This window comes from Taudactylus pleione, unplaced genomic scaffold (assembly GCF_031769625.1).
Source record: "Taudactylus pleione unplaced genomic scaffold, aTauple2 ptg000372l, whole genome shotgun sequence".
NCBI lineage: Eukaryota > Metazoa > Chordata > Amphibia > Anura > Myobatrachidae > Taudactylus > Taudactylus pleione.
The window spans coordinates 15149485-15176581 of NW_028284773.1; the positions used below are offsets into that span (position 1 = coordinate 15149485).

The window sequence follows — 27097 nt, forward strand, 5'->3', positions numbered from 1 at the left end:
CCAGGCGTCTCTGCGGCTGGTATCTTTTGCCAGGCTGTTTCCACGCCTCCTCTAAATGGTCCACCAACTGACCCGAAAGAGGAAAGACTGTGGCATCGCCCTTCACATCTTTGAAAAAGGCATACTTAGATTTAGCCGCTGGGGGAACTTCGTCCTCAATCACCAAGGCTGTGCGGACCGAGTTAACCCACGCTGGCTCCTGAGAACCCGGGAGCGGGGAAATAGGGAGACTGTGGGGTACCACCAATTGTCGTGGGAACCCCTGCATGGGTGACGACACCACTGACTGCTGGGACAAACCCATCGGTGTAAACGTGGGCTGCGGAGCTAACTGGCCCACTAAGGCTGTAAGCGCTTGAGCGAAACAAGCCCAGGGCTGCTCCTGTACCAGTGCAGTAACCGTAAGAGGCCGCGCCATAGACAAACACTGCCGGCAGAGGCCCTCCGCGCTAACCCTCCCCCTCCGCTAACGGTACTTTACACGTAGTACACTGTAGCCGGAGGGGAAAATCACTATCAGACATGATGGCACCACGTATGTGACCCCTCTCACCAATTGTATATTTAAGAGGCGAGAGACCACCCTGCAGCACCGCACCGCACCGCAAGGGCTTAGCAGAAAAAACAGGGACAGTATAAAGCTGACAGTTTAGAAAAAAAGTTACAGGCAGCAGCGCTAGCACAGTCACATACAATGCAAAGAAATATCAATTCCTGCACTAACAGCGCTGATCACTCAACTACACAGACACAGGGCCTGGTAGGACACAGCGCTGCATACACAGACCTGACCCAATCGGAGGAGAGGTATGCGGGGGGACCCAGACCACGATGCTTCCAATGCAGGCTTCCAGCAGCGTTCACCATGCTTCAGAAAAGATGGCCGCCGAGGAGCAGAGAGAAGGCTGGCCTGGGGGAGGAGCGCTGACACAGGGCCAGTCAGCACAGTGCAGAGAGGGCTGTGTGCAGCGGGGGAGGCGCCGACTGTGAGACAGGGAAGGCACGCTCCCCTGGCATGCATTTAACCCCTGGGACGCCGCAGCGCTACCGCTCTGCTGCGGTCCGCTGTCCCAGGGGGTAGTGGAAGCGCAGGTTGGGCGCCTGGCTCCACGCTGCAGCCAGTCCCCAGGGAGCCCCCTGCCTGGGGACTTAGGACCATGTGATCAGCGGGCACCCACCGCGGGACCCCGCTGCTTACCTCTGTCCCCCTTGAATCCGGCCATGGTCCGGAACATCTGGGGTCACCGCTAGCTGTGACCCCAGATGCCCACCAGCATCACTGGATCAGTACCGGCGTTCTGGTACCGGCGGGGTGTAGGGAAGACAGCATGGACGTCAGGACTGACTGTCCATGCTGTTCATCCAGATGTGCAGCCACAGCTGCATGAAGAAAAAGCTTCAGGGGCTCTTCTAAGCCCCCCTCTAACAGGTGCCTCCGACTCCGGCCGGGCACCAAACGAAACTGAGGTGCCTTGGCTCGGGGGCGGGGTATAGGAGGGGGACCCTAGTGCATCCTGGGAGGCTGAAAAGCTTAACTCCTATGGTGCCTAGCGACTGACGTCACACCTATATCCCAAGGTATCCTGTGGATACCCTATGGACCCTGAAGTAGAAATACTCTTTAATATCAATAAGAGATGTACAATGCATCTCGTATTCTGTGCGATCACCCCGACACTTATTGCATGCATGGTGACATTTATTAACACAGATATGCATAAATAATTGCACAAAGGATCGCTCTGTCAGAGCTGCACTTTGCATTGTGAGGACTACCAGGTTTATGACCCAGGAGTCCTATAGTGCATGTATGGCTGTTGTCCTGTGCATGCGCAAGCAGTGGTTTTGTGTGGAAAGTACGCCATAGGCTTCTATAGGCAATGCCATCTATAAATGGCATTGCTTATAGGCTTCTATAGATCATGTTGCCTATCTGGTACAAGCTCCAGAATGTTTCTGTTTCTGGAGCTTGATACATTTGGGGATTGTGGCCAACCTCGCACTTTTTTGTTAGTACATCCCGTCTTAATTGTTTTAAGAACAGGCACAAGGTTGCACTTCAGCTATAATTCTGCAGGCTGATTGTTGGCCACAGACATAAAATCAATATAAAATGCCTTTTGATAGGCAAGTTCCTAAAATGTGAACTTTATAGGGGAGAAATAAGTTGTTGTTTTTAATTTTTTTAATTACTGTATCTATTGTATTATAAATACATACAAATCACACCTTCAGATACTAGAAGTTTCATCAGAAAACTTTTTATAGCACTGTAAAAATAAATTTAGCATCCGTTTACTCATTATTAGTCAAATCTAAGAATCAGGGTGGATATTATAGTTTGTTTGACTGTCAAATTATATTGTTTGAGTCTCACAATCTTGCCGTAGAGTGGGTATGAATAGTAATAACTGATGAGCACCTACTCATGAGTGACTCCCAAAGTCTCAAAGATGCATGGTGCAGTATACAAAGCCAGATTAAGATAGATTGATTTTTTTTTTTGGGGTGTGAGGGAGGGGGCAACTAATTTGTGGGAGCAGATACCAATAACATTGTAAAAATGATATATTGGAGATGTTTACAATGGTGATTCCTGAACTCCCCTCCCGATTCTCTCACAGTCCCCCTAACAGTACATAGAACATCCCTGTGACTGCGGTACAGTAAACAGAGCATCCCAGTGACTGCCACAAAGTAGAGAGAGCATCCCCGTGCCATACAGTAGACCAGTGGTCGGGGAACAGGGGTAAAGTACCCCACATGGGGTACAAATAAAATTCCTAGGGGTAATGGATGGACAGCCGGGCATGCATATGAATCATTCTGTGCATGCCCGGCTGTCCGTCCATTACCCCCGGTTGTGCCGAAGGGAGGCTCTAAGCCAGATGCCTGCTGAAATGTTATTACCAGCGGGCGTCCGTCTCCTTCCATGCAGCGCCACGTTAGCTGGAGGCTGAAATTCTCTTCTGAGCTCCAGCTTCCACCTCTCTCCATGTGCATTATGGGAGAGACCTCATGATGTCTCTCCCATAGTTTCGAGGAGCAGCCGGGCAGACAGGACAGCGGCTGATGCAGGAGCGGGGATTAAGGTAAGTGTTTTTTAATTTTTTTTATTTGTACAAGCGGCACTACAGGGTCGTTATATGGGGGCACACCTACAGGGGCATTATATGGGGGCACTACTACAGGGGAATTATATGGGTGCACTGCTACAGGGGCATTATATGGGTGCACTGCTACAGGGGCATTATATGGGGCACTGCTACAGGGGTGTTATATGGGGGCACTACTACAGGGGCATTATATGCGGGCTCTGCTACAGGGGCATTGCAATGGGGGCACTACTACAGGGGCATAACTATGGGGGCACTACTACAGGGGCATTATATGGGGGCACTACTATACGATTTCCTTCCTTTCAAATCAAGGGGGTAACGTTGGCGTATCTAGATGTATTTTGGGGTAAAAGGAAAAAAGTTCCCTGACCCCTGCAGTAGACCGAACATTCCTGTAACTGCTATAGAGTACACAGAACATCACAGCAACCACAATGTCCCACACACAGCATCTCAGTGATCGCCATACAGACTGCCATACAGTACACATAGCTTTGAAGTGACTGTCATACAGTACACACAGAACCCCTTGACTATCATACTGTACACACAGCATCCCATCAACCAGTATACAGTGCATTGACTCACATTGCAGAAGCCACAGCTCACAATGGTATTAGAAACTCTTTTTGTACAGTTAATTATTCATGAAGTGACCTGATATTATTTGATTTATTTATTTTTTAAATGTGAAGTTGTGTGAAAAGGGCTTATGAGCTGTGAAGAATACAGAGTCAGACAAACATTTTAAAATAACAGCTCTACATGTAACTGTCACAAAAAGGCCAGGTATTTGTTTCTGCAGGATATATGAACAAGACCAGCTTACCTAATAGGCATCTTCAGTGAGAACCTATACCTGGCGGCATGAAGAGATATATATGTTCAGAAACAAAAATTGCTATTCCAAATGGAATGCAACAAATGTATCTCAAATATTGATACTTTGAGCCATATTCAATTAGAGGCAAAGTTTTCGCCTGTCCGACTGTTCGCTTTTTTTGCCTGTTTCAGAGACGAATTTATTCCGTGCTCATCCCCGCTTTTCACCTAATTCAATTGCAAAACCGGCAAAAACGGAAATGGGCGAATGCGGAACAGGTGAAAAGTACTGAAAGAATTGGGGAAATCAGTCTGTACCCCAGAAAAAGATGCTCCAACATAGGGAATCAATATAGATGTGTACTAATATCCCTAATAAAGCTATTTTGCATACTTAAGTTGTGTAAATTGCTTGCTATTAGCGTCTTTGTAAAAGTGGTGAAGAATGGCATAAAGCTGTATTTTTTGGTGAAAATAAGTAGTCCTGTCAAATTTGGGGTGCTTGAAAATGGGTGCAAGCATGTTTTTATGTCTCTAAAGTGAACTTTTAAAAAACGTGAAAAAATCCACCTGCTGCATGCACCTGCAATCCCAGAAACACCTGACCCATATTTGTGGACCCCCAAGAAGTCTTTTTCGCTACTTTTAATGTTTATCCCCCGACTTTTTAAATTTTCACCCCAAAAATGACATGTCTTTTTTGGGGTGTTCTTAGGTTTTAGTTTCTGTTTTTTTTGCGTATTTGTCCTTTGGGGGGCTGTCCCAAGAGGTCTGAGTTGTTTCCCCACGTTTGCACCCAAAAATAAAGATTTTGCATTTCTTTTCACCAGCTATTGATTGGAGAATCATTTTTGGAGAATTGTTTCCACTTAGGCGAAATTGTCATGGAATTGAATTTGGCGAAATTTTTTTTTTTAGGCAAATTTTTCACAAAAAAACAGGCGAATATGGTTTATTGCCTCTAATTGAATTTCCCTCTTAGGGCGGGATGTAATAGAGGTAGAGTCTGCTGGAGGTGCAGGATGCAGACTGATCTCGATCGTTTTTTTAAGTTGCAGTCATTTACAAGACAAAGCAGAACTGGCTTTGCCTTGTAAATGACTGCAACTTTAAAAAAACGATCGAGATCAGTCTGCATCCTGCACCTCCGGCAGACTCTACCTCTATTACATCCCGCCCTTAGTATATTCACACTACCTGAAGTTCAGTAAGTTTGCTGTAATAGGCTTCTGATAGTATTGCACATATCTCTTCTATTATCAGACACACACTGTTATTATAAATGATTAATCGTCCGTATTAGTCTAAAGGTGCATACACACGGTTAGATTTGACAGATGCACGATTTTACAAACGATTTGAACGATTTTTGACTGAAATCGTCCAAAACTGACTGCAAACACATCAGATGCCAGATATTGTTATCTGACCATCGGAAACGCGCATCCTTCATCGTTGAAGCCTCACATGTCAGATTTTCCTTCAGATATGAACGATTGAACGATTTTTAAAATCGTTATCGTTCAGATCTGAAGAAAAATCCGACCGTGTGTATGCACCATTAGAGATATGCTCTCATATCAAGGTTGCCATACATTTAATCAGCGTGCACATCATCTGCTAGATTAGGATAGTGTGTGTAATAAATTGAGAGATATCAAATATTCAGCCTTTCATCTAGCGTGTGTTTGAAGTAAGTATTCACCCTTTAAATCTACATGTATATTCATATAGCTGGATGCATTCAGGCTGTAATGGGTAAATAGTTGCAATGTTAAATATATCTATTATTAAATTGAAGGTTCCAACACCTATTCAGCCCTTCTCCTAACAGAAAGTTGTCTGCCAGGTTAATACGGTGTGAGTGAGCCTGCACAACATCCGGCCCCATCTCAGTCTGGCTGAATATTGCATGCTGTATAGTCGCAGTGCGTGTAAAGGTGCATATCCACTACACGAGTGTAGACCGACTGTACGATTACAACATCGTAATTGTTCATCATACTGTGCAGTGGGTAATGTGCCCACACTGAATGATAGTTATGAATTCCGATGCCTACTCCATGTGACACCCCAAGAACCCAGCTAGCGAGATTTTCCGCCAATAACAACCGCCAGTTGTTCCCTTAGAACTAGGATCACCAGTACTTAGGCAGCCGCCTGGACTTTTGCTCGACGGAGATACAGGGGAATTCAATAGGTAAAGAATGTACAGTTAGGACTGACACAGTTGATGATGACAAGGATATCGATGGTACGGATGTTGTGAGAGTACAGTTTGTTTTTTTGGACAATAGCTTGGGAGCCGATGGTGTGCCGATGGTGCGGCAATAGCCGTAGATGAACAGTCTAGGGTTAGCAAATGGCTGTGAGAGCCAATGGTGCGGCAACTGTGCCGATGTTGCAGCGATGGTGCCGATGTTGAGGCAATTGCCGTAGATAAACAGTCTATGGTTTGATAATGGCTTTGAGAGCCGATGGTGCGGCAAGTGTGCTGATGTTGCAGCGATGGTGCCGATGTTGAGGCAATTGCCGTAGATAAACAGTCTATGGTTTGATAATGGCTTTGAGAGCCGATGGTGCGGCAAGTGTGCCGATGTTGCAGCGATGGAACTGCTTAGAGTGGCTAAGAAGCCAAATGAAGATTGGTGGTAGCATGGGAGCTACAAGGAGCGGCTAGGAAGCCGTATGGTGAACGTTGGCAGCACAGAGGCTGCTGGATGTGGCTAGTAAGCCGTTTGGAGATTGGTGGTAGCACGGAAGCTACTTGGAGCAGCCAGGAAGCCATTAGAAGATAGCTGAGCAGAGGGCAGCACGGGGGCTGCTGGATGCAGATAGGAAGCCATGTGGGAGTTCAGTGAACAGGAGAACAGGAACAACCTGACTCTGCAGCCAGGCTGAGGTAACTAACAGACACTCTATAGTCGGCACAGGTGCAATAGATCAGTGAGTATAAATAGGCTGAAGTCCCAATCAGGTTTGCACTTGTGGACTACACATCACTTCCTGAGTCATGCCGATCTCCTAGCAACAGGAAGAACTGGAGTAACCCCCATCCTGTCTGGGCATACTGTCAGAAAGTGTCAAGTTGTGACCACAACTTGTAACAGTACCCCCCTCCCCCCCTTGACATGGGGTTGAAAAACCCCCAGAACCTGGTTTGTCTGGAAACTCCTGAAAGAAGCATCTTCTCAACTTTGGAGCATGTAGTGCAAAATTAGGAACCCAGGAACGTTCCTCCGGACCATAGCCCTTCCAGTGGACTAAAAATTGTAGACGACCCCTGGAAATTCTAGAGTCCAAGATTTTCTCCACTATGAACTCGTGTTGACCATGGACCATGACCGAAGCATGCCTGGAAGAGGACCGGTTTCAGCAAGGAACAATGGAAAGTATTATTAATATGGAGAGAGTTGGGCAATTGAAGTTTGAAGGCTACTGGGTTCACCTGTGAAATAATTCGGAATGGACCAATAAATCTGGGACCCAATTTCTGTGTGGGCTGACTGAGCTTGATGTTTTTGGTGGAGAGTCAAACCAAATCACCTTTCTTAAAACAACATGACCTCCGATGCTTGTCAACAGATTCTTTGGAGCGGAGAGATACCTTCCGTAGGCTTTGATGAACCTTGCCCCAAATATGTCGGAGCCGAGAGACAGAAGAAGAAGCTGGCAATCCGGAGTCGAAGGCATTTGACCTTGGATGTTGTACTGTAACACATAAGAATGGGGATACAGAAGATGCAGAATGGCATGAATTATTAAAAGCAAACTCTGCAAGCGGCAGATGAGATACCCAGTCATTATGACACTTGGAAACATAGCAGCGTAGATATTGTTCCAGACACTGATTAACGCGCTCAGTCTGTCCATTCAACTGAGGATGGTAACCTGAAGAAAGACTAAGCTCAATGCCCAGAGAGGAACAGAACACTCTCCAGAACTGTGCCACAAATTGTGATCCTCGATCTGACACGATATCAATCGGTAAGCCAAGTACCCGAAAAATGTGTTTAAGAAACAGCTGGAGAGTTCCTTAGTGGAAGGAAGTTTTTGCAATGGTATGAAATGTGCCATTTTGCTAAACCGGTCCACCACCGTCCAGATAACAGAACATCGAGCACATAGTGGAAGGTCAACGATGAAATCCATGGCGATGTGAGTCCAGGGTCTCCTAGGTATGGAAAGTGGAAGTAACAGACCAGAAGGAGCCGCCCGAGGTGTTTTATTATGGGCACATACCTCACATGCCAAGACAAATTCATGCACATTTTTGTTCAAAGACTGCCACCAAACAGAGCAGGAGAGTAATTCTAAAGTCTTACTGATGCCAGGATGACCAGCAACTCCAGAGGCCTGAAAATCCAGAAGAACTGCTCTTCTAAACTTCTCTGGGACAAACAATCGACTAGAAGGCTTCTCTGGAGGTGCTTCCGATTTGACATGCCCGAATGAGATCTACCAGATTTCGGGTGAGTGCACAGTGGAAGAAAGAGTCAGGAATGATAGCTTCATCTGACCTGGATATCTGTTGAGTAGGTCCAAAACTCCTGGAAAGGGCATCAGCCTTGATGTTCTTGGAACCAGGTTGGAAGGAGATGAGAAAGTTGAACCGCGTAAAAAATAAAGCCCAACGTGCTTGCCGGGAATTCAACGTTTTAGCGGACTGAATATAGGACAGGTTCTTGTGGTCAGTAAGAACCAACATTTGGTGTTTGGCCCCCTCCAGCCAGTGTCTCCAGTCCAAGAAAAACCATTTAATAGCTAGTAATTCTCAATTTCCTACATCATAATTGCATTCGGCAGAGGAAAATTTGTGAGTAAGTTGCACCCATGTGCATTCTTTTCTATCTGCAGGATCTTTCTGTGACAAAATGGCTCCAGCTCCTACTTCAGAGGCATCTACCTCTAAGATAAAAGGAAGGTTAGGTTAGTATCAGGATGTCGAAGAACAGGTGCCTGAGTGAAAGCAACCTTGAGAGTTTTGAAAGACTGGATCGCCTCAATTGGCCAGTTTAAAGTATCCGCTCTTTTTTTGGTCAGATTAACAATGGGTGCCACAATGCTGGAAAAAGATGTAATAAATCGTCGGTAATAGTTAGAAAAGCCGAGGGACCACTGGATGGCCTTAAGGGAAGTTGGTTGGTCCCACTTAAGTATGGCCTCGACTTTTCCATGATCAATTGAAAATCCCTGGGACGAGATTGTATACTCCAGAAAAGAAACCTGAGTGATGTCAAATTCACATTTTTCCAACTTGGCGTACAGATGGTTCTCCCGCAATTTTTGGAGAACCTGTAATATGTGGTGGTGATGATGATCCAGTGAATGAGGAAAAAATTAGGATGTTGTCCAGATATACGACCACAAATACCCCCAAAAACTCACGAAAAATGTCATTGATCAGGTCCTGAAACACAGCTGGGGCATTGGATAATCCAAACGGCATGACTAGATACTCATAGTGTCCAGAATGAGTACTGAAGGCCGTTTTCCACTCGTCTCCACTCTTGATTCGAATCAGGTTGTATGCCCCTCAGAGGTCAATCTTGGAGAAGACATTAGCCTGATGCAGTTGATCAAACAGTACCGGAATGAGAGGTAACAGATATGACATTTTTACCGTAATGTTATTGAGTCCTCTATAGTCAATATAGGGACGAAGAGATCCATCCTTCTTGCCCACAAGGAAAAAACCAGCTCCCAATGGTGATTTTGAGGGACGGATGAATCCTTTAGCCAAGGCATCCTCAATGTACTCTCTCCTAGCTTTGTCCTCCGTTATAGAAAGGAAATACAACCGGCCTTTGGGTAACCGCCTAGACCACAGATAGGAATTTCTTGTTCCAAAGGGACAGCTGGTACTCCTAGAGTGCGAAAGAAAAGAAAATCCATAAAATTGCCTGCTGCCCCGTTATCCAGGAAGGCTGAAGTAGACAAAGTGGAATTGGCGAGCTGGATGACTGCTGGGATTAAAATAGAATTTTTGAAGGAAATGGACACCAGGCCTAAGTGAAAATCCTTCCGAACACTTAGGCCTTGTCTTTTACTGGTCTGAGTGGACAGTTATTCACCGTGTGCCCCTTGTCACCGCAGTACATACAGAGGCCAAGAGACCGTCTTCTGCGTCTCTCTACTGATGATAGGCGAGAGGTGCCAATCTGCATAGGTTCCTCTGTGACCAAGGATGGAACCCAAGTGGGAGAACGAGGCGATCTGACTGGAAGATCTTGTTTGCATTCCCATAACCGCCGGTCAATCCTTATGGCTTGTTGCATGAGGTCATCCAAGAACTCAGAAGGTGAATGTTGCACAAGGATGTCCTTGATGGCCTCAGAAAGACCAAGATGATATTGGCTGCGTAAAGCTGGGTCATTCCAACCGGAGTCAGTAATCCTCTGCCCTCTGGCCCTGTTTGAGAGCACGCAATTTGGACAGCCAAAGCAGCATGGTCCGGGTCGTCATACAATACGCCCAAGGCCGTAAAGAAAGCCTCCACTGACTGTAATGCCGCGTGAGTAGAAGGCAGTCCGAAGGCCCAAGTCTGTGGGTCCCCCTGAAGGAGAGAGATTACCAGTCCCACTTGTTGCAACGGTGTCCCTGAAGAGGCCGGACAAAGTCGGAAATGGAGCTTGCAACTGTCACGAAAGTTTAAAAACTGTCGGCGATCCCCAGAAAACCGATCTGGCAAATTCATCTTAGGTTCTAGATGAGGAGCTGTGTGCACAGGAGAACGGTTCTCTTCAACTCGTGTAGTGAGTTCCTGGACTTTCTGGGTAAGAGTTTGGATCTGGGCTGCAAGCATCTGAGCAAGATTCTGTTCCTGCTCCATGAAGCAGAAGCTACAAGTCCGACACAACACTTTCTGTAACTATATCCTAGTGTATCAACTATTATTGTTTGGGCCGACTATAATGTTACGAATTCCAATACCTACTCCATGTGACACCACAAGAACCCAGCTAGCGAGATCTTCCGCCAATAACAACCGCCCGTTGTTCCCTTAGAACTAGGATACATTCACCGGTACTTAGGTGGCCGTCTGGACTTATGCTCGAGGTAGTAGCGGCTCACATGGAGATACAAGGGAATTCAATAGGTAAAGAATGTACATTTAGGATTGACACAGTTGATGATGACAAGGATATCGATGGTACGGATGTTGTGAGAGTTCAGTTTGGTTTTTTGGACAATAGCTTGGGAGCCGATGGTGTGGCAATGGTGCCGATGGTGTGGCAATGGCCGTAGATGAACAGTCTAGAGTTAGCAAATGGCTCTGAGAGCCGATGGTGCGGCAACTGTGCCGATGTTGCAGCGATGGTGCCGATGTTGAGGCAATTGCAGTAGATAAACAGTCTATGCTTGGAGCGGCTAAGAAGCCAAATGAGGAATGGTGGTAGCACGGGAGCTACAAGGAGCGGGCAGGAAGCCGTATGGTGAACGTTTGCGGCACAGAGGCTGCTGGATGCGGCTAGGAAGCCGTTTGGAGATTGGTGGTAGCACGGAAGCTACTTGGAGTGGCTAGGAAGCTATCTTTACCGGATATATAGTTGGTGAAATATAATAAAATAAAATAAAGAGAGAAGTGAAAAAGATAAGAAAATGTGACTTAAAAATCTATTAAAAAGAAACCTTTTTGTGTTTCCAACTATATGCTTTTGAAGTAAGTTTGGGTATGTGTTTATCCGGTAAAGATACCGCTTTATGAGTCATCCCTCTCTGTTTCATGTGAGTAGGGTACGTTTTCTTCCTGTGTATCCCTGAAGTGTATATGATTTCTCTGAGAAATTGGGTTGAAAAGAAACTGTTATAGGTTTCATGCCACACTGTTTATAAGTGAGTGTGGTACGTTATTCCACTATCCTATTGAAATTTTATTACGGAATTTTGTGGTTACTGCATACAACTCCTCAGAAAACTATTCTACACATTTTTGTTCTTGTCCTTTCTGTCGTTTTATATATTGAGTGTTTGAAGAGGATCCTCCGAAAGAAAAAAAAGCGACAAGCAAAAATAAAGTGACAAGCAATTTAAAGGACTACTTTCCAGCTTAAGTATATTGTGGTTGATTAGCGCTCTTATGATACTATCTATATTTTATTACATGTAAATTCCTTCTTGTATTGGGCAAGATCAGATAAGATCTTAGAGCTGCTTTTTGGAATCTGCGCCGTGAGTGTTCCAATAGAAATTTTTTTACGTAGGTATATAACCTGACTGTAGTTGGTATTTGAAAAAGATGTAATAAAAATAACTGAATTGTGGTGCCACCCTGATATTTGGGCTACCCTCACTGAGTGACAGACCATCTCTGGAGTCCATCGCTGTCTGGCATACGGCCACCGTCCACTACAGGCAGCCCCAGTCATCTGTGACACGGCAGCCGGCTCCTTCCAGCAGCGACTGTACCACAAGACGGGCTGAGCCAGGATGGACATCGGCGTGGACAAAACACCTGAAGGTTGTACTATCACTTTTTCCACTCCACCTATTGTGCTAATTAGCGTGACTTCATTTCACACTGGGACTCCAGTAGTGATTCAATTCACAGTAGCGGAATCTAGCTACTCAGATCATTCATCTGTGGAACTCTGAACTTAGCCCATTCAGCCACATTGTTGCATTTATCAGTGGTGCTAATCAGATACTTTGTGTTGTGGAACCTCAGTTTTTTATTGCTACACAATTCAGTTATATTTATTACATCTTTTTCAAATGCCAACTACAGTCAGGTTATATACCTGCTTTAGGTCATTGAGATACATTCACTATTCACATGCATGTGGTATAATAGTAGGTGTTGTTGTTGTTGTGGTGGTGTGTGTGTGTGTATATATATATATATATATATATATATATATGTGTGTGTGTGTGTGTATGTATATATATATATATATATATATATATATATATATTAGTGTATCGCTTTGTATTTATTAAACTTTTTTCAAATTATCTTCACAAGCCTCCGGTTTACTAACAGACAGCAAACCTGATGTAGATGTTTAAAATTTATTTCATATTATATCATACATAGAGTGATTAGACCAATGTGCATTTTGCGCCTTGGCTTTGGGCCTGATTCAGAGCCGCTCACAAGCGAACAGAGCTCGTAAGCGGCTCGATGTTTGGCCACTGTGCATGCGTCGCATCTGGCGTGCACATGCGCAAGTCCCCCCGAGCGACTGAACTTCAGTCGCTGCGGGACTCGCTATCGATGGTGAGTGACAGCTCGCCCCGTTTTGTAGGGGGGGGTGGCTGCACAAACGCAGACATTCCCTTAGGAACGCCTGGCGTTTGTGGGAGGACCTACTGACATCACTAGTGATGTCAGTAGTGAACTTCGTGCTCTAGTAGAGAAGGGAGTCCACTCGGGCTTGCGGCAGCCAAGACCCTACCCAAGAGTCTCGTCTTCAGGCCGATGGTCACGAAAATCGTGACGGTCTCCAGCCTGCTCGCACAAGCTGTGGGTGGACACCTACAGCTTTGCCAGTGGCCAGGAGACAAAAAATAAATAAACGCCCGCAGACCCTGCGAGCTGCCTGCGGCAGCGAGCGGGTCTGAATCAGGGCCTTTGTGTATTACCAATATAGGAAGTTTCAAGTTATACACATAGCAGATAAGAAGTAATTTGTTTTTAATAGATTTTTAAGTCACATTTTCTTATCTTTTTCACTTCTCTCTTTATTTTATTTTATTTTATTTTATTTTATTATATTTCGCCAATAAAAATTCTTGATACAATACAAGTCTTTTAAGAAGTAAACATTAAAGGTTATGTTTTAAGAAAATGCTGTAGTACATGTCCTATTTCATAAAAAAAATTGTTACAGTAATACTCCAAGAGTGCACCAAGAAGTCTCATTCATTTTTTTTTCTCATGTGATAGATACAGTAAATTATGAACACAAGCTGTATGTTCTGTCTTCACAATTTGAATTACTGTAGCATAAATGAGGTTAGATGTGTAAGAACTGCGTCAACAAGTAACCGACTTTCTGCAAGTGGCATTTCACAGAAGTGAAAATGGAATAGGTACCAAATAAATGGAAGTATTTAATGTGCAGACCCAATATCCACACTGTTCCCTGACCTGTAGGGATATGCACTTGGATAGTCTCTAGCTTCTGTATAATGTATTGAAAATACATAATAGGGTGAAATAACAATGACTAATGCCATCTATTGAAACCTAGACTTCTGTTTAATTTAAAGATTATATGTGTAGTGTGTGACAATGTAAGGCACACAACATCATACAGTGTATCCGGAAAGTATTTACAGCGCTTCACTTTTTCCACATTTTATGTTACAGCCTTATTCCAAAATGGAATAAATTCATTTTGTCCACAAAATTCTACACACAGTACCCCATAATGACAACATGTAAAAAGTTGTTTTTGAGATTTTTGCAAATTTCATAAAAAAACAAAGAAATCACATGTACATAAGTATTCACAGCCTTTGCTCAATACTTTGGCAGCAATTATAGCCTCAAGTCTTTTTGAATATCATGCAACAAGCTTGGCACACCTATCTTTGGGCAGTTTTACCCATTCCTCTTTGCAGCACCTCTCAGCTCCATCAGGTTGGATGGGAGCACAGCCATTTTCAGATCTCTCCAGAGATGTTCAATTGGATTCAAGTCTGGGGTCTGGCTGGGCCACTCAAGGACATTCACAGAGTTGTCCTGAAGCCACTCCTTTGATATTTTGGCTGTGTGCTTAGTGTCGTTGTCCTGCTGAAAGATGAACCACCGCCCCAGTCTGATGTCAAGAGCGCTCTGGAGCAGATTTACATCCAGGATGTGTCTGTACCTTGCTGCATTCATCTTTCCCACTATCCTGACTAGTCTTCCAGTTCCTGCTGCTGAAAAACATTCCCACAGCATGATGCTGAAACCACCATGCATTACTGTAGAGGTGGTTTTGGCCTGGTGATGAGTGGTGCCTGATTTCCTCCAAACATAATGCCTGGCATTCCCACCAAAGAGTTCAATCTTTGTCTCATCAGACCAGATAATTTTGATTCTCATGGTCTGAGAGTCCTTCAGGTGCATTTTGGTAAACTCCAGGTGGGCTGCCATGTGCTTTTTACTAAGGAGTGGCTTCTGTCTGGCCACTCTACCATACACGCCTGATTGGTGGATCGCTGCAGAGATGGTTGTTCTTCTGGAAGGTTTTCCTCTCTCCACAGAGGAATGCTGTAGCTCTGACAGAGTGACCATCTGGTTCTTGGTCACCTTCCTGACTAGGGCCCTTCTCCCCCGATCATTCAGTTTAGACGGCCGGCCAACTCTAGGAAGAGTCCTGGTGGTTCCGAACTTCTTCCATTTACGGATGAAGGAGGCCACTGTGCTCATTGGGACCTTCAAAGCAGCAGATATTTTTCTGTACCCTTCCCCAGATTTGTGCCTCAAGACAGTCCTGTCTCGGAGGTCTACAGACAATTCCTTGGACTTCATGCTTGGTTTGTGCTCTGACATGCACTGTCAAGTGTGGGACCTTATATAGATTGGACATGATTTTGAAAGGCATACACCTATCAACTGAATTTACCACAGGTGGACTCCAATTAAGCTGTAGGAACATCTCAAGGATGATCAGTGGAAACAGGATGCACCTGAGCTCAATTTTGAGCTTCATGGCAAAGGCTGTGAATACTTTATGTACATGTGATTTCTTAGTTTTGCACTGTACATCACTCATCAGTCTGAGGGCTTGGGGTTGCCCCTTATCACTTATTTATCTCACCTCTCATCATTTATCGCTACTCATACTGTACATCACAAACCTGTTTTATTCTGACGAATGTTGATGATAATGTCAACCCTGATTTTGAAGTTTGTCCAATTTAGGAAATCACTTAATTTCACTTTTTCTTATGTATTTCTTCCTTATTACATTTATTTCCGATCATATATTTTAATTTCCATTATAGGCTTTAATACAGCTAAAGGTGACCTGGTGCGTTCCATTCTCTACCCTAAACCGGTGAATTACAAGATGTACAGAGATGCTTTGATTTTCCTTTGTACTCTGATTGGTCTATCCATGATTGGAATGATATACGCTATCTGCGTATTTACTCAGCATGAGGTACGGTACCTTTTTATATTTCTTGCAACCTTGAGATGGAACTCTACTGTGAGTAGGTTATTCTATATAATGTACACTACTCTAGGAGTTGCTAGGATATCCTCCCTCTTCTCACCTACTAAGCCAGCAAGGTGGGTGGGGCGGGTGATGATGTGATTTGATGTGAATCACCTCATCATTGCTTCATTATTTATTTATTAACAGTTATTTATAAAGCAAACACATATTCCGCAGCGCTTTGCAGAGAATATTTGTCCATTCACATCAGTCCCTGTCCCAGTGGATCTTAGTCTATATTCCCTACCACATGCTCACACACATACATACTAAGGTTAATGGGGCCAATTAACCTACCAGTATATTTTTGGAGTGTGAGAGGAAACTAGAGGAATGCATAACAATATATTATGCTGTGTTCATTAAAATAAAACAAATGCAAAACAATTGTGCATATAGCAAACTTAATGGAAGATAGCATAGCTATAAATGTCAAAAGTTGACCTAAACTAGAGTTATATAGCCACACATGCAAACCAAGTTGTTACCAATTTATCAGTGTCTTAAAAGGTTTCTTAATTTACAAACAGTACATAGTGGATTTTTGAAACTGTATCTTAAGAGTACTCCCATCAAACTGCCCAGTTATCCATTGAAATGACTCCAATATCTGTGTTTTGATGGCAATTGTACTTCCAAGTGCGAATGTCTGTGCTAGTGTCTACCTAGCAAGGTGTTGGGATAACAGAGCCTCAATTGAACACATTCCACCAAACACTGAGCAGCGGTTTCTTTTCTTTTTTATTAATAATAATAATAATAATAATAATATTATTATTATTATTATTATTCCTTTTTTGTTTGTTATATGTGAATAATCTCTTGCTGATTCCATGTAAGCTGTTTTTTCAATCTCAAACAGGAAGACGCTGGAGAGGTTGTGAAGAAAGCGCTAGATGTCATTACGATAGCTGTTCCTCCTGCCCTGCCAGCTGCCCTCACAGCAGGGATTATCTATGCCCAGAAAAGACTGGAGAAATCAAAAATATTCTGTATCAGTCCCCAGCGTATCAACCTCTGTGGAACTGTTAATCTATTCTGCTTTGACAAGGTACCACATTAGGCCTTTTGTGTGAAAATAAATAGCAATATTGATTATATATACAATATGACTCTTATTTTATTGCAATTTCTATTTAGTTTAGAGAAAATACACTGGCCTGATACGGAGTCGGTTGAAAATTGGGCATATTGGGTAACTTTCGTTGTGTGCCTGGCAAATAAACTGTGCACCTGCCGCTTATTTGTATACTTTTTTTTTACTAATCATTATCTGCGCACACTTGGAGCTACCCTATAGTAGGTGCAAAAGCTACAGTATGCCTCCAGGTAGGACTGCTGATGGTGACCTGCTGACAGGTGTAAGACTGTACTTAGTAGCTAACTGTGCTTCTTACACCTTCAGCTGCAATTGCAGTTTAATCTTTAGTAAGAATCTACTTTGGTAAAACTGTGCTGACTTTGCCCACATTTACTGTGTAATGCTCGCCCATTCATGGAACTATTGTCCAAGTTCCATCAGGCTCTACATGATTCTGAGTAGCATGGATCTCTCTTTACAGAAGCTAATGGCAAGTTTTTACATACAGCACGTGCGCAAAAGCAAATTTACACATCTTTGTATTTCGGGGAGGGAAGTTGTACATAACCACCCTTACTTGTATGACTGTCATGGGAGTTTTGTGGTAGTGTCTGGGTGTGTATTAAACTTTCCCTGCTTATGGGGAAGGGCAGATTGTTTCAGATCCTGGGCCACCTTCATGGGGGTGGCAGGACTACCGAGCCCGTAGTCCTGGGCCCAGAGAGAGCGGGTCAGGGTGGCAGCAGTGCAGAACTGCAGATATCCACCAGCAGCCAGGGTGGTACTTCAAATATGGCATTGGCTATGAGCCAATCACAGATTGCGGACCGGCAGCCAATCGGGAGCGGCCAGTGCCATGATTGAAATGCAGCCGGCACTGTTTCTAGCTAGCTGCCGGTGCATATCTGCACCGCTGCCACCCAGGCCCCCGCTTTTTCTGGACCAGTTGAAGAAACCAGGTAGCTTGGTAAGTATATAGTCCCTATCCTGTCCTCCCTCCACCTAATCCAGCCTTTCCTGCCCTGTGCCCCCCGCCATTAAGGTCCAACCTTCCCCGACCTGTGCCCCCCCCAGGGGGCCCTGCCTATTTTATCAGTACTGGGCCCCACAATTTCTGGTTGCAGCCCTGGATGTATCTCCTGCACATGGGGCTGGTGCAAGTGCAGATACTAATGATGACAGTTGCGGTGGCCAGTATAAGATCGCAGCATGGGTTTCCACTTGTACAGACATGATCCCCTGCATTAGTTGAACAGATACTCGTATAAGGTACTAAATTTAGGCTAACACCGTTACCCGCAATTACGGCCAATTTATGTGCGGGTCTGAATCCGCCCCTTTTTGTGTATTATTATGAGTAAATACCATCCTAGATAATTCTGAATTATTATGGTCCTGTGTATGGACCTGAACAATAATCGTTCACGGTCAGAAAACTGCTGAAACACTGTCAGAATCCTTTTTTTTGGTTATCAGACCTGTCCAATCCTCCCGACTGTTGTTCAGCTAATGCCAGGCAGTGAGTGGAGATCGCCTCCATAGATGTGGTAAAATTTGGATCCTTCACCAGTTTCTGTATCTGTGGGCCGTCAAAAACCTCTGCCTTTCATTTTTCAATACTAAGAGATGAAAATGTTCGACAAATTTACGTGAAACAATCGCCTGACAATGCTTTTACAAATTGTTTAACTAAACCCAGTTTGATATGGAGAGGCGGCGGTATGATTTTTTTTCCTGTCAATTAAGGGTTCATGAATGATGTTGGCTTCTCCTACAGTTATAACTTCTCTTGGAGGCCATACGGTTTGCTGCCAGTGCTTTTGTTTTGCATGACTATCCCATAAGCATATGTGACAAGGATACTTAGTATATCCACTTTGCTGCCCAAGAAGAAAGTTTACCATTCTTAAATCGACACAAACAGACCACCGATGCTGAGAATAAGCAATTTTTTCTAAGACTAACTTGATACTTTCATGCTGTTCCTTAAGTTTTGTTGAATGACCGATCGACGCAAATGTATTCCCATTGTGCAGTAATACGCATTTTAATCTCCTTTTAGAACTATCCAAAAAGAGCCGCCAGTCTTCTGCCGATATTCTGGTAAACCCATCATCCGGAGAAGTTCCGGAATATTGTTGCAATACACAAGATTGTTATCTTGGCTATAGAACAGCAGTATGGCTTGCTCTCTATTTTAATACGCCGTTATAGTAACATCCGGCTCAAGACAGTGCTTTTCTTGAAGTCTGGATGCTAAAAGCTCAGCTCCTTTTTTCAATAAATTCACGTCATGAATTAAATAGTTTAGTTCCTTTTGAGAAAATTTGTGTGGAGTAGAGGAACTTTCTTCAAACTCACTTTCATCTGTGTTGTCACTTGCATTGGATGAAATTAACATTTCCACATCATCGCATTCAACTTTGCGCAAAGAACTGAATGATGGTACAGGTAAATCTTTGATATGTGGTATCGGTTGTTTTGCAGAATTCATACTTTGGTATTCCCATTTACGTTTCTTATTTGATTCATACCCTTCACATTTACAGCACAAAAATAGCAGTCACTCAAGTGATCTTTGGCTCACACCACATCATAGGTATGCCGAAATTAAGTCCTTTTCGATTACCTTTAGTCCAATTGCGGAGTGATTCCACATAGTTTTTACAAACTTTGTGGGTCACCCAAATCTTGTTTTGCTGGCGTATGTGACGTCCAAAATAAGCCTGATATGCTTGTTTTAAGAATACAGTTATGTTTTTTCTTTCTTTTGCAACACTATATTTGCCACAAATATAACAAAAAACATCAGGATTGTTAGTACACCGCGAAGAACTAATTTTTACAACAAAAATGTTTTGTTTCACACATTCAGTGCTAACTTCCAACAATAGCCGAGGACGTACTGAACAAAACAAGCCCCACTGGCTGAAAATTGGTTGTGGTGGGACAGAGGGCCGAACAAAGGAACAGGAGGCGTGGAACAGCTCTTCTCTGTATCCTGGAAGGAGGCATGACTGTGGTCTGAGGATGTCCCAGCAGGCTTAGCAGTGCATTGCCACGCCTCCTCCCAGCGTCCGTGAGGAAATTTAAATGTGTTGTGTCTCAAACGTGGCTACTTTATACGTTATCACAAATAAAACAATTCTTGTTATTGTTGAAAGAGGGTAGTGGTTAAAAAAGCAAAACTAAGTCGATTCTGTTAAGTAAAGCGGCCTAGACTAGTAAGGTACTTCAAATGGAGAAAATAATTGAATTTTATAATTTTTCATTTCATTTGAAAACTGGAACCAATTCAGCTATAGCGAAGATCTAATGCGAAAATAGGACCTGCGAGTACTCTCAAACCAAACTTAAATCCTTGGCAAGAAGAAAAATATATTTTTTTGTTCCCCAGTGTAATACATCTGCCCCTGTGTTTGAAAAATGACAGGAGCTGATCTGGTTGGTAATTTTTCATTCTCCAACTTATCACTGTCTAGAGCTTAATACATCTGCCCCACTGTGCAGAAGTTGCCCTTATCATTCAATCCGCTTTCTCGCATCGTCTAACATTTATCTAGCACAATCTATAAAATGACAGCTAGAAGTTGATTGGTCGCTATGTTCACGTTATCTCTTTAGAAGATTTGATACATCTCTCCCTAAATATGTTAATATGTATTCTTTAGGTCTGTTTATTTTATGTAACTGAAGCTAATTTCACCTTCATGGTACCCCTTTACACGGTTCTTCTCTTACTGACACTTTTTAAATATTCTAAAAGCGCAAATAAAATCATAAAACATTTTTTCTCCTGTTTGACTTGTTTAGTTGTGTGTTTTCCTCTTCTGTATTTCCTTAGACTGCAATTTATTAAGGGAAGTCTATTGAGACCTTACCCACTTGTTCATGCCCTTTTTTTGAAAGCCAGTGCCTTTTTTACATACTCGCTGCCTGCTGGGGGGTGATGCATGGTCACATTATCCGGGTGCCCGGAAAAACCTGGGTACTGTGTACCAGTTGCCCCCTCTTCTTATAATTGTCATATTGTACTTCTGCACATTTTCCAGACTTTATAAATAAAGCTTATCAAAATGCTGTTATCCATGAGCAAATTCATATAAGCTGGTAGTGTGGTATTGTTTATAATGCTAATGGAAGTTGTCTATCCATGTGCATTTGCTTTAGGTTTTGCATTGTAGTGTGGGTAAAGTTATATATGCTGATATTGTTGTGCTAATTTTTTCTAGACTGGAACCTTAACAGAAGATGGTCTGGATCTCTGGGGAATAGTCCCTTCTAATGGATATAGGTATGCTGTTAAAAAGTGCTACCATGAATTAACATTTTCTCTTTCTAATAATAGAAAAGTACAGTATGCTATTCTGGCCATTAGTTCCACCGAAAGTTATTCTAATCGGTTTCTTTCCTTTCTTCTGACAGCTTTCATAGCACTGTTCTGTACTGAGAAGTATTACCTCTGCCAGACTGCTGTGAGAGGGGGTTGAACAGGGGATTACATTGGTTATGTACTTTATTTAACACTGTCATCTGGACAAATCCTTATTTGATGATTATTTGCATTCACAGCAGGTCCTTAAACGAAATTCATGAAAATGCAAAGTAAAAAAGTAATCCAACATAATACACAAATGCAGTGAGAACCTTGTCTTGCTTTCAGTTAATATATTACAATAAGTATGGGTGATATTTATGGAAAGTGGTGCAAACATTTTAGCCCTTAGTAATCAAACTGGTATTTTTCAAGCACTGTCTAACAAAAACTAAAACAAATATTTAAATGCTGAAACACACAGGATGTAGTTATGTCCCATTCCAAACACACAACATATTTTTATTGTGCACAGGTTTTCAGAAATTCTTCCTTTTGCTCCTGTAAATTGTTGATCAAATGGAGACATACAGTATCTGTTAATTTTCTGCCACCTATGGCATTGGGAATCCTGAGTAACTACTTATAGCACATAATATTTTTTCTATCTACAACACCACAGTTTATAAATGCTATCCTTAATCTGACAATTGTCTGCTGTTCAATGATCCTGCACCTGAAATAAATGCAGTCTCTCTGCAGTGTACAGTAGTTGGTATATTGCATCCACTGCAGATGAATGTAAGGTTACCTGTGTGAGCAGATTCAGGAAAAACCAGTATAACGCTGACTGCAGGAATGCTTTCATCTTTTATCCTTTCTACGTACGTATATACTGTATATAAAATGTTGCTTGAACAGATGTCTCTGCTGCAAGAAAGCATTTAGTACATGTATAGACTTGTTGAGATTTGCTACTAATAAGATTTGTGCTGATTTGTGTGCATGTTATATTTGTAGGTTTAGGTTGCCTGCTGTAATAACACCATATGTGGCATATGGAAAGTACAGCTACAGTAACCCGCTGACATGAATTCTTTATTTTGCTTTTTAGCATTACTGATTTCATAATATATATCCTTTTTCTTATGCTGGCAGTTGCATTCAAAATGTGGTCCTCTTAAAGCAGAGGATGCAGTTCGGAGGGAAAGATACCTTCTACCATTGTTAATTTAGGGAGTGACATGCCAGAGGAGGGACCTTATTTGATATGCATCAACCCTTTTTTTATGTTTAAGGAAAATCCTGTAATAGCACTGTTTGAAGGGCAGTGTGTGTCAGCATACTACATACAAGCAACCACTCTGCACTTATGAGCATATGCAGGAGTGAGCGCATAAGTGGTATTTACTAAGCGTCAGTTTTGCTGTCAATTTGAAATCAATTGGTATCGACGGCAGATTGTAGTCTTAAAAAACAGTATTTATTATGCATCTGTTTTGACTGTCATTTTTCATCCACAGTCAATATCCCTTGGATTTCAACCCCCTATTACGCCACAACTCTGACGTAAATCCACTGTCAATCTGCAGGGGGTCTAAAGCACTACACAGATCACTATGATCTATGCAGGCTTTGCTTTTTGAATACCAGACCTTGGCCTCAGAGCCTAGGCTGGCATTGAAAAATAACAGGGGAAAACAGCATGCCCCCCCGTCTATCTTCAAGTAACCAGCACTAGGCTGAACCAGCCAGGGCTGCTGAGGCTATAGCAGGGGGACACACAGTGTTGCGTCCTACTGCCATAACAGCAACCAGCCCAGGGCTGAAATAACTAGGGAAGTGGGAGCCCCCAAAAAATGGGGTCCCCCCAGCCCTAGCACTATCAGCTCTACTCTGCACCCCCTGGGCTTTGGGTGCCAAACCACAAGTGCCAGCATGCCCAGATATTAAGGGCCTGCTGGCACCTGTAATCCATCTGTAATAAGAATTAAACAAAATACAGGACCATACCGAATATTATAGTATTTTATTAAATCGCATCCACGAATCTTGGAAAAACAAAAAATGCTGCTACTGCTCCACCAGGAGCCCTGTTGCGAATGAGAGTCACTTGGGGACACTGTCCATAGGAATGAATGAGGTTGCACTGATTAGTCAGTTTGCCACAGGTTTCACGCTCTGACCAATTAGAGTAAATCCGGGGTTTCTATTCTTCTAGCTAAAAACAACATACTGAGCTGATTTTCTATTGTGTTCTAAAGTCTGCATTTTCGGCGGATTCCCGTCAGATTTGGCTTTAGTAAATCAGCGGATTGCAAACCCCCGGGGATCGCCGAAAACTCAAAATCTGGTGTTTAGTAAGTTTACTCCCAAGCCTTAGTTTGACTGATGGTCAGTGCTGTATATCAGTGGTTCTCAAACTCTGTCCTCAGGACCCCAGACAGGTCACGTTTTCCAGGTCACCCAGCAGGTGCACAGGTGTGCTCATTACTGACTAACACACTTTAAAAGAACCACAGGTGGAGCTTATTATTTCACTTGTAATTCTGTGAGGAGACCTGGAAAACATGCACTGTTTAGGGTCTTGAGGACTGAGTTTAAGAACCTGTACTGTATATTATTCTGCTGACACTAGCAAATTTCAATATAACACTTGATTTTGGCTTCAGTCACTTTTATGTAATCCCCTTACTTTTACTGATGACAAATCAATTTAGAACTTGTTACCACAATTTTATACACTTCTCCTAAATGACTTGTGGATGTGAGACTTTGTTTCAGTAACTTTTCTTGTTACTAATACCCCTTTACACCGGAGCTAAAACCCGGGTTATAGCAGGGTTAACCCGGGCAGCTCCCTGGTGTAAAAGGGGAGAGGGTTGGATCGCCGGGTCGAGTGACCCGGCAATCCAACCCAGGTAACTAGCAGGGCTTAACATGGGCGTAGCCTGTGAAACCCTGCTGGGAGAACAGCGCACTCCGGGTCACGATGACCTGGAGTGCGCTGCAAGCCGGCCGGTTGGTCTGGCTTCAGTGGCGCTTGGAGATGACATAATCTCCAGGCGTCCACTTTCATGCCGGGAAAGCCGTGTCTATGCAGACCTGACTCCAGTTCCTGAGTCGGCGCCGGCTAAATTCTGGGTCTGATCCGGATAGGAACTTTGTTCCAACTCCGGGTCAGACCCGGAATTTTGGTGGAAAAGGGGTATAATTCAGTTCTTTGCCTGATCTGCACATTGGGGCCAATTTACCAATATTGTGAAATCTCGTCCATATTAGATATAATATTTTATAGCCACATACCATGGCAATAATAAATGATTTTAGCATGGTTTATCAGATGTTCCTTGCTGCGACATGGGCTCTGATAACCGCTCGTCCCAGTAATAAAGTAAAGTGGTAGCAAAGGGGAGAACTCAATTCAGTCCGCTGTTGATGGCGCTGGGAGGGAGCTCCCGGAGCTATTCAATTCAGCGCGCTGTTTAGTCTAAAAGAGTGCCGTGCTAAGCCTCGCGGCAGAATAGCTCCGGGAACTCCCTCCTGGCGCTATTCAACTTCCGCTAATATGAATCACCCCTGAAGAGCACTTTACAAATCACCATCCTGATTATTTCACATAAAGAATAAATATAAAGATATTTATGAAGCTGTGGTAGTTGAGTGAGACGAGCTACCTCAAATTGCAGGCATTTTAAGGTTTCTTGTCTCAGCATGTCTAAAACAAACAAAAAAAAAATGTAAATTAAAGCAATGTTAAAAAGCTTCAGTAACAGTCCATGCTACTCAGAATTGTGACTGGTCTCTGAGGGGAGTGTGTTCTGGACAAACGTCATCATCCATTGACTAGGTATTTTGTTGCCAAAAAGCAGTGGTTCTCAAACTCTGCCCTCAGGACCCCACCCAGGTCACGTTTTCCAGGTCACCCAGCAGGTGCACAGGTGTATTCATTACTCACTGACACATTTTAAAAGATCCACAGGTGGAGCTAATTATTATACTTGTGATTCTGTGAGGAGACATGGAAAATATCACTGTTTGGGCTCCTGAGGACCGAGTTTGAGAATCTGTGCCATAAAGCATACTGCTATAAGTAATTCAATGTGCATTCATTGTTTGTGTTTTCTAACAATTTTGATAACTCTTTTTTTTTTTAAATTTAGTTTTCAGGATATAATTTCACTAACAGATGACGCGTCTCTATCCTGGGGGCCTCTGTTGGGAGCGCTGGCTTCCTGCCACTCATTGATTGTGTTGGATGGAAAGGTTCAGGGAGATCCACTGGACCTGAAGATGTTTGAATTCACATCTTGGGTGACTACTAATGTCTCTCTTACATTATCACACTGTAACATTTTCTGGAACATTCTCATTTTAATTTTCTCGAGCTAGGCGAATAGTCTTATCAGAAAATAATGTCTAATAAAAAATTACCCCTTAAGACATAGAGGACGTGAAATAGCTGGACAGTAAAATTAACAACATTTTATATCTGACAGATTATATTATACAGTTGTTTTATAATGTTGTTTTTCAGGATGTAATGTTTTAAACGGTTGCAAATTATAATTTTTTTATAGGTTATTGAAGATGCTCCAGATGATAACTCTGAAGACTCCATGCAATCAATGACTGTGAAACCAGGTCCTGATGCAAACAAAGTAAGAATGCTTCACAGTTGCAGTATTATCCAAGCAGGCTAAAGCTGGCCACACATCTAAAGATTATCTGTCCAACCAGCCAACTAGTTGATTGGTTGGTATGAAAGCAAATGACAATCAGCAATTTGCTCCCAAATGCTGGAAAATGGGCCAAAACTGTTGTTTGAACAAATAGTTTAGATCAAACATTTAACAAACTTGTCTGAACGACCATTTTCATTCGTTTTCTGGCATTTAGGAGCAAATTGCTGATCATCGTTTACTCCCATAGGTTACCAGATTTTCATTCCAACCAATCAACAAGTTGGCTGGTTGGATGCAAGTTGGTCTAGTGTGTGGCCAGCTTTAAGCTACAAGTGTTATTAACCCCTTCAGTGATGAGCACAAGTGGGACTCATCCTTAGCACTGCAGAGGTTCAAATGGATGAAGAAACTTAGCTAAAAGTTCCCCTTAATAATTGCAGTTGCTGGGAATGGGCAGGACTTGCAGGCATTACACTCAAAACATTTTTAGTCAAGAAGTAATGAGAGAGGATTGAAAGTGCTATGCATCTCCTATTCTGTCTACCCTAGGGTCCATTCATCATCACTTAATGGCCCATTACCTAAAATTTGCTTTCGTCATGTGCAACGGGCCATCCATCATCAGGGGTCCGATAGGAACACCTGATATCCAACAAAATCCAAAAACTTAGTGTTTGCCATCTTCAGATGGTGCTAGTTCTCGGAGCCCCGCTCCCTCCTATGGGAAAGAGTTCCGGGGATGCAAATGGGAATCCAAACTGCTCCCTCTGCCGCATCCCCACTGCGTGACCAGCCGCTCTGCACATGTGACCTCAGGTCACACATGAGCAGAGTCCGGCCATGGGGGAGCAAAGTAATCCTTCTACTGAATTAGCAGTGTTACTGATTTTGGGGACAGATGCTTTTCGGAGCAGTTGTCC

At 43.2% G+C, this 27097-nt stretch overlaps 1 protein-coding gene across 1 annotated transcript in view; it reads left to right on the top strand.

The window, feature by feature from the left end:
• ATP13A4 (ATPase 13A4) overlaps positions 1–27097 on the top strand; it is a 178474-nt gene that overhangs the window by 87594 nt on the left and 63783 nt on the right. The window contains exons 11-15 of the mRNA XM_088444816.1: positions 15882–16039; positions 16959–17147; positions 21410–21471; positions 25656–25806; positions 26073–26153. Of these exons, the coding sequence (XP_088300942.1) occupies positions 15882–16039; positions 16959–17147; positions 21410–21471; positions 25656–25806; positions 26073–26153 (641 nt within the window). The remainder of the gene's footprint in view (positions 1–15881; positions 16040–16958; positions 17148–21409; positions 21472–25655; positions 25807–26072; positions 26154–27097) is intronic.